Below are 12,731 nucleotides of genomic sequence, written 5' to 3' on the forward strand. Positions count from 1 at the left end.
GAGCGAGAGAGAGTGGTGAGCGAGAGAGAGTGGCGAGAGAGAGAGTGGCGAGAGAGAGAGAGTGGTGAGAGAGAGAGAGTGGTGAGCGAGAGAGAGTGGTGAGCGAGAGAGAGTGGTGAGCGAGAGAGAGTGGTGAGCGAGAGAGCGTGGTGAGCGAGAGAGCGTGGTGAGAGAGAGAGCGTGGTGAGAGAGAGAGCGTGGTGAGAGAGAGAGAGTGGTGAGAGAGTGGTGAGAGAGAGAGTGGCTCGTAGAAATAAAAAAGGAAATGCTTTATCATCTCAATAATAGATAGATGGAGTGCAGTTTTTGTGGGAGTCAGACAGGGTTTAGATGGCTGATGTGGATGGATTGTAATGGTGAGTGAGAAAACCCAGTCATGTTTTTGTTTGTACAGCCTCTTCTCGGGCCCCACGGGACCTGGCTGCCATGACACACACGGCTGTGAGAGGCTGCTGGCCTGGGACGTACCGTGCAGTGCTTCTGGGGTTGGATGAGGGGACGGACAGCATGTGATGTTATTGTTATAATAACTCGCCCTCTGTAGGGAAACCCTCCATGGGTGGAGAGACAACCTGTGGTGCTGCTGGGAAGGATGGGGTAGGGTGGGGTGGGAGGGATTGGGTGGGTGGGATGGGAGACGCAGGATGTGCCTGGTTAGAGACTGGCCGTGGGGACACATTTCCTGGATAGAGGTGCTGCCTGCTGGGCTACTGGGATCGCTTAGAGACAGACACAATGTGCCTGGTTATAGCTGGCATGGGGATCCATGGGGATCCACTCTCTCGGTGGAGAGAGCCTACGGTGCTGGGAGGTATCATGGGAAGGATAGGATGAGAGACCGGCAGGATGTGCTTGGTTAGACCATGGGGATCCCCTCCCTAGGTGGAGAGACACTGTGGTCCTGGGAGGGAAGGGAATTGTGGACACTGGACAGAATGTGCCTGCTAATAGTGACTGGCCATGGGGAATGGGTTAGGGTTGGACAGGTTGTGCCTGGTTAGGCCAGGGGTATCCAGGGGGATACCCTACCTTGGTGTGTGTTCTCAAGGGGGAAGGCTCTGTCTGTACCCGCACTCACCCCACCATGAGTCATGCAGCTCACGTGCAAACACTGTCTGAGCAAAGTGAGCCACACAAACACACACACCACACACACAGGGTTGACACTCGCCTTATTTCCCAGGAACTCCACCTATTCATTTGATCCCGAACCTTTCCTTTTATTTAAATGTCACTGTCGTTTTAGTGACCCACCTCAGAGACAGGCCTCACTTTTTCATTGGTGGCATACGTTCAGCAACCACCCTTTAATACAGTTTACTGCATATGATTTGTTAATGTACAGCATTTTAATTGGTCTTTGCAGTTAGTAAGTGTAACTGTACGTGTGTGTGTGTGTGTGTGTCATGTTTTTGAAAATGTGTGTTTCCTGTGCTGCAGGGGGGCGTTCTCGGAGGTGGTGCTAGCGGAGGAAAAGGGGACACAGAGGCTGGTAGCCATCAAGTGTATCCCAAAGAAGGCTCTGGAGGGCAAGGAGAACAACATTGAGAATGAGATCGCTGTGCTGCACAGGTCAGTAACATAGAGAATGAGCTCATCGTGCTGCACTGTTCAGTATCATACAGAATGAGATCGCTGTGCTGCACAGGTCAGTAACATAGAGAATGAGATCGCTGTGCTGCACAGGTCAGTAACATAGAGAATGAGATCACTGTGCTTGCACAGGTCACTAACATACATAGAGAATGAGCTTGCGTGCTGCCCAGATCAGTAATATAGAGAATGAGCTTGCCGTGCTGCCCAGATCAGTAATATAGAGAATGAGCTTGCCGTGCTGCCCAGGTCAGTAATATAGATAATGAGATCGCTGTGCTGCCCAGGTCAGTAACAAAGAGAATGAGATCGCTGTGCTGTACAGGTCAGTAACATAGAGAATGAGATCACAGTACTGCACAGGTCAGTAACATAGAGAATGAGATCACTGTGCTGTACAGGTCAGTAACAAAGAGAATGAGATCGCTGTGCTGTACAGGTCAGTAACATAGAGAATGAGATCGCTGTGCTGCCCAGGTCAGTAATATAGAGAATGAGATTGATGTGCTGTACAGGTCAGTAACAAAGAGAATGAGATCACTGTGCTGTACAGGTCAGTAACATAGAGAATGAGATCGCTGTGCTGTACAGGTCAGTAACAAAGAGAATGAGATCGCTGTGCTGTACAGGTCAGTAACATAGAGAATGAGATCGCTGTGCTCCACAGATCAAGGCAACACACAATATCCTTAATAATACCAGGTTGTTCCCCCATCATCAGTCATTGAAATGACTTAATAGTCCTTATGGTCAGGAACGAGGCTGAGGGATCATAACACACAGGGTCTATCAATGTAAAGGACTGACTGCATGGTATTGATTGGCTCATCATGGTAATGTACAGCAGGGCCAGCTTGTTGTAAAGCAGTAGTATGTGGTTATAGTATATGTGATTTTAGCATATGGAGGTCAATGGAGAAAGGGGACTGGCTGGATTCATGTTATGGTATATTATGGTATGGTATAGCATGGTATGGTGTAGTATGGTAAAGCATGGTATGGTGTATTATGGTATAGCATGGTTTGGTGTAGTATGGTATAGCATGGTATGGTGTAGTATGGTATAGCATAGTATGATATAGCATGGTATGGTGTAGTATGGTATAGCATGGTATGGTGTAGTATGGTATAGCATGGTTTGGTGTAGTATGGTATAGCATAGTATGGTGTAGTATGGTATAGCATAGTATGGTATAGCATGGTATGGTGTAGTATGGTATAGCATGGTATGGTGTAGTATGGTATAGCATGGTATGGTGTAGTATGGTATAGCATAGTATGGTATAGCATGGTATGGTGTAGTATGGTATAGCATGGTATGGTGTAGTATGGTATAGCATGGTATGGTAGGGTATCTATGTGTCAGTAGAAACAATGGGTTGTTCACCAGAAATGTCAGGAGTAAAGAAGATAGCCCTATTTTTAGTGTCCTTGTTGCCAGGGTAACATCACACAGAGGCAGAGGGAGATTGTGTGTGTGGAGTTCCTTTCTGCAGTGTAATGAAGAAAGAGAAGGAGAGAGAGCAAGAGAGAAGGCAAAAGAGAGAGACAGCGGGAGAGAGATGGGTTTGTGATGAGGGAGAAGTAAACAGAGCGTGATACAAATAAATACTCATAGACAGACACTGACTTGGATCCCAACACACTTATACTTTCTCCTTCCTCCTCTCTCCTTTACAGCAAGAACACACAGTGTCACATATCACCTACATAACTGCTTATAACAACAGAGCAGAACAACAGTGTATTACCAGTGCTGTTTTTGCCAGTGTATTTCCCTCAGTCACTGTGGAACTCCCCCTAACTGGCTAGTTTTTCTCTCATCAGTGGCGCTGAATGAAGACATGGTCACTGGTGTTCAACCAATGTCCGTGGCTGGCCCCATATTCTGGCTAGAAATTATGAAACACTCATCTATGTCAGACCTCTGTTTGATGTGGTGAGAAAACAACTGGCCCTACGATATGACTAGTTCTGTATTGATTGGATCTCGTATAGGGCTCTTTCATTGAGCATTAGCCTAATGTTTTTGTTTGTGTCGCTCCTACACACTCTTACACACAGCAATGGTGCCACCTGGCGATCATATGACAGTATTGCGAGTGAGACACCGTGGGGCATAGCACTGCTGGAAAACATTGGGGATAGCACTGCTGGAAAACATTGGGGATAGCACTGCTGGAAAACATTGGGGATAGCACTGCTGGAAAACATTGGGGATAGCACTGCTGGAAAACATTGGGGATAGCACTGCTGGAAAACATTGGGCATAGCATTGCTGGAAAACATTGGGGATAGCACTCCTGCATTAGCAGTAGGTTGCTGTTCATGTTGTCAGGGCTGGCATTGTACTCATAACAATATCCCTGTATTTCTGTCTTACTCACTCTGTCTTTTTGTCTTTTCAGAATCAAGCACACCAACATTGTTTCACTGAAGGACATCTTTGAGAGCACATCCCACCTGTATCTGGTCATGCAGCTGTGAGTCTCCTCTTTCTTTCTTTCTTTCTTTCTTTCTTTCTTTCTTTCTTTCTTTCTTTCTTTCTTTCTTTCTTTCTTTCTTTCTTTCTTTCTTTCTTTCTTTCTTTCTTTCTTTCTTTCTTTCTTTCTTTCTTTCTTTCTTTCTCTCTCTCTCTCTCTGGTAATGTTGCATTAAACATGTTTCTTATTCAGTGTTCTGTTAGGAATACTGTAGGTCATAAATCGGGGACAGATTGGGGGATTGGTTTGGAGTATGAGTTCAATACATGTGGGTGTGTGTAAAGCCTCTCCCTTTAATGTTTCTCCTCTGTCTCGATCAGGGTGTCTGGAGGGGAGCTGTTTGACCGCATCGTAGAGAAGGGTTTCTACACAGAGAGAGACGCCAGCCAACTCATCCACCAGATCCTGGACGCTGTCAAATACCTCCATGACATGGGCATCGTACACAGGGACCTGAAGGTACTCCAACTCTTCACATACAAACAAACACGCACGCACGCACACACACACACACACATATTCAAACACATACACATTTACACATGCACGCATGTGCACAAATACATACACACATCTCCATGACATGAGCATCTACACAAGGGACCTGAGGGCTCAGAAGAGGAGAGGGCTGATCTGTTTGCTTACTCCTTGGAGAGTCAGTATGTTAGAACTTGTACACTACTCTAGATACAGAGATTCATTAGATGCTGTCCATTAGATTAGTACTCAAACAAAATAACCACTCCCGTTACGCATTGTCTTGCATTGCCACACATCCATGTCTCGTGTTCACCAACGTGAGAAATCTGGAAATCGAGGTTAATTTACATCCCAGGCTGTATGGAGGTACCAATGTGCTGCCTCAACAGCTTGTCTTGCCAATTCTTTCTTACCAGAATCGTTAAGGTTAAGGTACTTGAATCGAAAAGCTTCAAGTAAACCAAGTTGTATTCATTTTTACCCTCCTCTCTTTCTCCCATCCTTTCTCTTTCTCCCCTACTCTTTTTCTGCCTCCCACCTTCTTTTTTGCTCTCACTTTTCTCCTTCTCTCTCTTTCCCTCTCTTTCACTTTTTTTCTCTCTTTTCATCTCTCTCTCTCTCTCTCTCTCTCTCTCTCTCTCTCTCTCTCTCTCTCTCTCTCTCTCTCTCTCTCTCTCTCTCTCTCTCTCTCTCTCTCTCTCTCTCTCTCTCCCTGCCTCTCGGTAGCCAGAGAATCTGTTGTATTACAGTATGGACGAGGACTCTAAGATAATGATCAGTGACTTTGGCCTGTCTAAGATCGAGGACACTGGCAGTGTCATGTCTACAGCCTGTGGGACCCCAGGATATGTGGGTAAGGTGTGTGTGTGTCTGTGGGTGTGTGTGCGGGATCTCTCTCACTACCCCCTCACTCTCTCCCTGATCCACTTACAACCTTCTCTGAAGCATGCTATTATATTGGAGTGCTATTGTGTCATCTGTTAGTGCTTGAAAAGCACACACTCTCTCAATTCAATTCAAAGGGGAAACATATGTTAACATTCCCAAGCAAGTGAAATCTATTTTTCTCTCTTTCTCCCTCTCTCTCTATCTCCCTTTCTTTCTCGCTCTCTATCTCCCTTTCTCTCTCCCTTTCTCTTTCCCTCTGTTTGATGTTGCCCACTAGATCTCTTATTGAGAGGGTAAAACAAGAACTTCAATGGGCTCTGTCTCAGTCACTCTCTCTCCCTCTGTCTCAGTCACTCTCTCTCCCTCTGTTTCAGTCACTCTCTCCCTCTCTGTCGCCATCTCTGTCTTTCGCCCGCTCCCACTTTGTCTCTGTCAGTGTCCCTCCCTCCCCCTTTGTCTTTCTCAGTGATCCTGTCCCTCTTTCCAACTCTGTCTTTCTCATTCGCCCTCTTTCACTCTCTCCTTCTTCTGACTTCGCTGTTTCATGTTATTGGCAGCTCCTGAGGTGTTGGCTCAGAAACCGTACAGCAAAGCAGTAGACTGCTGGTCCATCGGAGTCATCTCCTTTATTCTGTAAGTCATCTGTTTAGTACTCTCACACAAATACAGTCCCTCATACTCTGTATACTGGTGCCTGTGCATTTAAAAATCTGTTATATTCATGGGTTACACCTCAGTCACTCGGTCGCGTCATTGCCATTGTTATGAACGTTCTATATAGCGCCGTAACCATAATGATGACCGACTGATGATTGATGCCCAGTCATTCTGAGCGGTACAATGGCTTAGAAATACGATGGCAGTGCTAAAGAAGGCAAATCATTTGTAGGAAACAACTTTGCCATCAATATGGCTCATTCCAAATGTTCGAAAATTATAAAATGGTTCTGTGCATGACCTTCACACCTCCACATTTATGTCTGAGAAAGTACGGTCCACCTGTGGCTGGGACTCTTGGCACTTAATAGCACTATAGGGATATTATATCCTAACCAAATTTATATTGGACATTTTATTATCTGGGTTCAATGTATAGAGCAATAACTGTTACCTGTCATATGAACTCTTTCAGGTTATGCGGATACCCTCCGTTTTACGACGAGAACGATGCTAAGCTTTTTGAGCAGATACTGAAGGCAGAGTATGAGTTTGACTCTCCGTACTGGGATGACATCTCCGATTCAGGTAGCTTATACCCCCTTTTTCCTTCGTTTAAACAAAATATATAATGATAAGGACAAACAGAAACAAGACAAAGAGGATCACATACACAAAACAAACTGAATCAAATTCAAATAGCATGAATCGTTTTCAATTATCTGTAATTGTTTCAAAGACGGATTACATTTGACTGTGAATTTGACTGTCATTAGTTATACTGTATTATGTCTGTTCTGTAATGATTTGAAACTGTTTTTATTCATTCCAGCTAAGGACTTTATCTGTCACCTGATGGAAAAAGACTTTATGAAGAGATATACCACTGATAAAGCACTCCAACACCCCTGGTAATACAAGATTTCCTTACCCCTAACTCTAACTACATGTCCACGTCCCGGTTCAACCCTAACCATAGCCTCAACCCTAACCCTAACCCTAAACCTAGCCTTAACCACAAACCTAAGCCTAGCTTCATCTACACATCCCGATACAACCTTAGCACATTTTTTCTAAGAGTGTAGGGTTATCTAGAACCTAAAAGGATTCTTTGGTTGTCCCGATGGGAGAGACCTTTAAAGAACCCTTTTTGGTTCCAGGTAGAACCCTTTCCACAGAGGGTTTTTCATGGAACCCCAAAGGTTTCTACTTGGAACCCAAAAGGGGTCTACCTAGAACCTAAAATGATTATCCTATGGGGACAGCCAAATAACTCTTTTGGAACCCTCAACCACAACTCTTACCCTAACCATTGCTTCATGTCCACATCCTGGTTCCCCACGCCCTTCAATGCATTCTTGCATAACATTCAGGCTGATTAAATCAGGCTAGAATGTCTACGTCCCATAACTCAAACTTTAAACTTCTGACAGCTTGCCCCCTCCTTGCTCTCTTTCTCTCTCTAAACTCTCTCTTTTCCTGTTTGCAGGATCTGTGGAGACACAGCTCTTGATAAGAACATCCATGAATCTGTCAGTGCTCAGATCAAGAAGAACTTTGCTAAAAGTAAATGGAAGGTCAGTGGCTCAATATTACTGCTTTGATAACTCAAATGTTATTTCTACTTTTGTTCTTCTATCTGTCTCATGTGCACTACATGACCAAAAGTATGTGGACACCTGCTTGTCAAACTTCTCATTCATAAATCATGGGCATTAATATCAGTCCCTTTTCTGCTATAACAGCCTCCACTCGTTTGGGATGGCTTTCTACTAGATGTTGGAACATTTCTGTGGGGACTTGCTTCTATTCAGCCACAACAGCATTAGTGAGGTGGAGCACTGATGTTGAGTGATTAGGCCTGGCTTGCAGTTGGCGTTCCAATTCATCCCAAAGGTGTTCAATGGGGTTGAGGTAAGGCCTCTGTGCAGGCCATTCCAGTTCTTCCACACCAATCTCGACAAACCATTTCTGTATGGACCTCGCTTTGTGCACGGGGGCATTGTCATACTGAAACAGGAAAGGGCCTTCCCAAAACTTGACACAAAGTTGGAAGAATGTATGCTGTGCCGTTTAAATTTCCCTTCACTAGAACTAAAGGGCCTAGCCCGAAACATGAAAAGCAGCCCCAGACCATTATTCCTCCTCCACCAAACCTTACAGATAGCACTATGCATTTTTATCACCTTTATTTAACCAGGTAGGCCAGTTGAGAACAAGTTCTCATTTACAGCTGTGACCTGGCCAAGATAAAGCAAAGCAGTGCGACAAAAAACACCAACACAGAGTTACACGTGGGATACATAAACGTACAGTCAATAACACAATAGAACATCTGTATACTGTGTGTGCAAATCAAGTAAGGAGGTAAGGCAATAAATAGGCCATAGTGGCGAAGTAATTACAATTTAGCATAGATCTGCAGATGAGGATGTGCAAGTAGAAATACTGGTGTGCAAAAGAGCAGAAGAAAAACAAATATGGGGATGAGGTAGGTAGTTGGTTGGATGAGCTATTTACAGATGGGCTGTGTACAGCTGCAGCGATCGGTAAGCTGCTCTGACAGCCGATGCTTGAAGTTAGTGAGGGAGATATAAGTCTCCAATTTCAGTAATTTTTGCAATTCATTCCAGTCATTGGCAGCAGAGAACTGGAAGGAAAGGCGGCCAGAAGAGGAGTTGGCTTTGGAGATGACCAGTGAAATATTCCTGGTGGATCACGTGCTACGGGTGGGTGTTAAGGCGGAGCTTTACCTAGCAAAGACTTATAGATGACCTGGGGCCAGTGGGTTTGGCAACAAATATGTAGCGAGGACCAGGCAACGAGAGCAAACAGGTCGCAATGGTGGGTAGTATATGGGGCGTTGGTGAAAAAACGGATGGCACTGTGATAGACTGCATCCATCCAGGGTTTGTTTGGCAGCATGAGTGAAGGATGCTTTGTTGAGAAATAGGAAGCCGATTCAAGATTTAATTTTGGATTGGAGATGCTTAATATGAGTTTGGAAGGAGAGTTTACAGTCTAGCCAGACAACTAGGTATTGATAGTTGTCTACATATTCTAAGTCAGAACCGTCCAGAGTAGTGATGCTAGACCGGTGCGGGCAGCGATCGGTTGAAGAGCATGCATTTTGTCTTACTAGCGTTTAAGAGCAGTTGGAGGCCACGGAACGAGTGTTGTATGGCATTGAAGCTCGAGAGATGGATCAAATAATCACCCGCAGCAAGAGCGACATCATTGATATATACAGAGAAAAGAGTCGGCCTGATAATTGAACCCTGTGACACCCCCATAGAGACTGCCAGAGGTCCGGACAACAGACCCTCCGATTTGACACACTGAACTCTATCTGAGAAGTAGTTTGTGAACCAGGCGAGGCAGTCATTAGAGAAACCAAACCTGTTGAGTCTGCCGATAAGAATACGGTGATTGACGTAGTCGAAAGCCTTGGCCAGGTTGATGAAGACGGCTGCACAGTACTGTTTTTTTAAATTGTTGGTGGTTATGATATCGTTTAGGACCTTGAGTGTGGCTGAGATGCACCCGCTACCAGCTCGGAAACCGGATTGCATAGCAGAGAATGTACGGTGGGATTCGAGATGGTCGGTGATCTGTTTGTTCACTTGGCTTTCGAAGACTTTAGAAAGGCAGGGCAGGATGGATATAGGTCTGTAACAGTTTGGGTCTAGAGTGTCTCCCCGTTTGAAGAGGGGGAGGACCATGGCCACTTTTCAATCTATAGGAATCTCAGATGATACGAAAGAGAGTTTGAACAGACCAGCAATAGGGGTTGCGACGATGGCGGCAGGTCATTTTAGGAAGAGGGGTTCCAGATTGTCTAGCCCAGCTGATCTGTAGGGATCCAGATTCTGTAGCTCTTTCAGGACATCAGCTGTCTGGATTTGGGTGAAGGAGAAACAGGGGGGGGGGGGGGGGGGGGGCTTGGGCTTGTTGCTGCGGGGAGTGCAGAGCTGTTGGCCAGGGTTGGGGTAGCCAGGTGGAAAGCGTGGCCAGCCGTATAGAAATGCTTATTGAAATTCTCAATTATCATGGATTTATCTGTGCTGCCAGTGTTTCCTAGCCTCAGTGCAGTGGGCAGCTGAGAGGATGTGCTCTTATTCTCCATGGATTTAACAATTAGTGCTTTGAAAAAGCTAGCCTTTGCTTTCCTAACTGACTGTGCATATTGGTTCCTGACTTCCCTGAAAAGTTGCATATCGCAGGGACTATTCGAAGCTAGTGCAGATAGTGTTCTCCTGGCATTCGCCAAACCCAGATTCGTCTGTCGGACTGCCAGATGGTGAAGCGGGATCCCTCACTCCAGAGAATGCATTTCTACTGCTCATAGTGCACGGAGTCTCATGGCAGTGAGCTTTACATCACTCCAGCTGACGCTTGGCATTGCACATGGTGATCTTAGGCTTGTGTGCAGCTGCTCGGCAAAGGAAACCCATTTCATGAAGCTCCCGGCGAACAGTTATTGTTCTGAACTCTGCAGTGAGTGTTGCAACCGAGGACAGACAATTTTTACGCACTTCAGTACTCGGCGGTCCCGTTCTGTGAGCTTCTGTGGCTTACCACTTCGCGGCTGAGCCGTTGTTGCTCCTAGACGTTTCCACTTCACAATAACATCACTTACAGTTGACTGGGGCAGCTCTAGCAGGGCAGACATTTTACGAACTGACTTGTTGGAAAGGTTGCATCCTAGGACTGTGCCACGTTGAAAGTCACTGAGCTCTTCAGTAAGGCCATTCTACTGCCAATGTTTGTCTATGGAGATTGCTTAGCTGTGTGCATCAACTTGATACACCTGTCAGCAACGGGTTTGGCTAAAATAGCCAAATCCACTAATTTGAAGTGGTGTCCACATACTTTTTTATATATAGTGTATATGGTAAATCACTGTGCTTTTATCACCTTCCCCTCTCTCTCTCTTTCTTTCTCTCACCCCCTTTCTCCTCCCTATCTCTCAACCCCCTCCCCCTGTCTCTCGCTCCCCCGTCATTCTCTCCCTCTCCCCATCCCCCCTCTATCTCTCTGCCCCTCCTATCACTATCCCTACACAGCAAGCATTCAATGCCACAGCAGTGGTGAGACACATGCGGAGGCTGCAGCTAGAGAGCCCCAGCCAGATCACCCCCACAAGCCCCTATCATGCCCACTCACTCCTGCTGCGGGAGGAGGACAAGGAAGAGGAGGGACCGTTGATAGAGGAGGAGGAGAGCTGTAAGTGAGACAAATACTGAGCTTGTCCCCCACTCAGCCAGCCATATCTCTCTCTCTCTCTCTCTCTCTCTCTCTCTCTCTCTCTCCCGCGCTTTCTGAGCACGTAGCCTACAATACTGTTGAGCCTCTGAGCACCTACAGTGGTGTGTACAGTACTCTAGTGATACTCTAGTACAGCACTGTGGAGTACCGTCCCTGTCATCTCCTCTCCCCTCCTCTCCAGTGCCATACTGTGAGGATGAGCCGCAGCGCGGTAGTGCAGAGGGCAGGTCCTACCGGGACAGTCTGACGAGTTGCACCTACTGCTGCAGGCCAGCCAGTCACGTCTGAGTGGCCACAGACCCCTCCCCTTTGTCGACATGGGGATACATATGTTTCCATGGAGCCCCCTAGAACCCGCCCTGTCCGCCTAGTCTTGCCATGAATGCAGAGTGATGTTATGACAGGCTGTGTCCAGTAGAGTAGGGTGGTGATGAGTCAGCCAGCAGCCATGTCCAGAGCCACCTTCTAGCTCCAGATGCTTGCCCAGAATAAACCATCTACAGAGTTTTGGATGCAGGTATTACTTTGTTAAATTCATTGTCCACAAACACTGATGTTTGTGTAGAGTATGCGGTAACACTTTACTTGACACCCAGCATCATAACACATTATGACACAGTCATAACCATGTCATAATATGTCATACCAGCTGACATAACTTGTCATAACCTGTCATAATATGGTCATAACACTGTCATAACACATATATTTAAACCTGTTGTGACATACATGGCATTATTTTATGGCTCTACATAAGAGTGTCAAAACCCACATTTATTCAAATGTGTTTTTCACTGCCAAGAAGTTTCCTTTCATTTTAAAGTCCTTTGTTGTTGTTATGAATTCTTTACAGACATTTTTTTTCATCATATTTTAAATAACTTGCAGACACTGTTATGAAGCTTTATGACCTTCCCGTGTCACTTTACTTGGACTAAGAAAATTCACTTTATGACACTGTCAAGAAGCATTATGACCATCATAATCATATAAGCCAGATAGGCCTATCACGTACATTCCCTTATGTCAGTAATCAGTCACAAAGATGGTGCCTTGTCCTGCTCCTGAAATCTGCTCCTGCACTTATCCCAGTCATCAGCAACCTAGCATTGACGTAGGTACATGTCTGACATCAATTTGTGCTCAATTACTGTACAATGACAATTTAATATGGTCAGTTTCATAAAATGGTATATAACAAACATATTATTGAGAAGTGCGTTACGGTGTAACGGAATGTTTTGCCTTGTGTGGTAGGTTTTGTGGGTTTTGACATTTTTATGTAGGTGTCATAACCCGTAAAAAAGATTATGCAATATTTGTCACAACAGGTCTAAATATGTGTCATGACAATGTTATGAC

The 12,731-nt window shown here is 45.4% G+C and overlaps 1 protein-coding gene across 1 annotated transcript in view; it reads left to right on the forward strand.

Moving 5' to 3' along the window:
- LOC110528342 (calcium/calmodulin-dependent protein kinase type 1-like) overlaps positions 1-11,779 on the forward strand; it is a 38,237-nt gene extending 26,458 nt beyond the window's left edge. Inside the window, exons 3-12 of the mRNA XM_036983921.2 lie at positions 1,441-1,572; positions 4,002-4,076; positions 4,397-4,535; positions 5,283-5,409; positions 6,002-6,077; positions 6,577-6,689; positions 6,934-7,012; positions 7,591-7,678; positions 11,168-11,327; positions 11,551-11,779. Coding sequence (XP_036839816.1) covers positions 1,441-1,572; positions 4,002-4,076; positions 4,397-4,535; positions 5,283-5,409; positions 6,002-6,077; positions 6,577-6,689; positions 6,934-7,012; positions 7,591-7,678; positions 11,168-11,327; positions 11,551-11,657 — 1,096 coding nt within the window. The 3' untranslated portion in view covers positions 11,658-11,779. The remainder of the gene's footprint in view (positions 1-1,440; positions 1,573-4,001; positions 4,077-4,396; positions 4,536-5,282; positions 5,410-6,001; positions 6,078-6,576; positions 6,690-6,933; positions 7,013-7,590; positions 7,679-11,167; positions 11,328-11,550) is intronic.
- The last annotated feature ends 952 nt before the right edge of the window (positions 11,780-12,731 follow it).

This window comes from Oncorhynchus mykiss, chromosome 7, assembly GCF_057628025.1.
Source record: "Oncorhynchus mykiss isolate SJ-2025 chromosome 7, ASM5762802v1, whole genome shotgun sequence".
Lineage (NCBI taxonomy): Eukaryota > Metazoa > Chordata > Actinopteri > Salmoniformes > Salmonidae > Oncorhynchus > Oncorhynchus mykiss.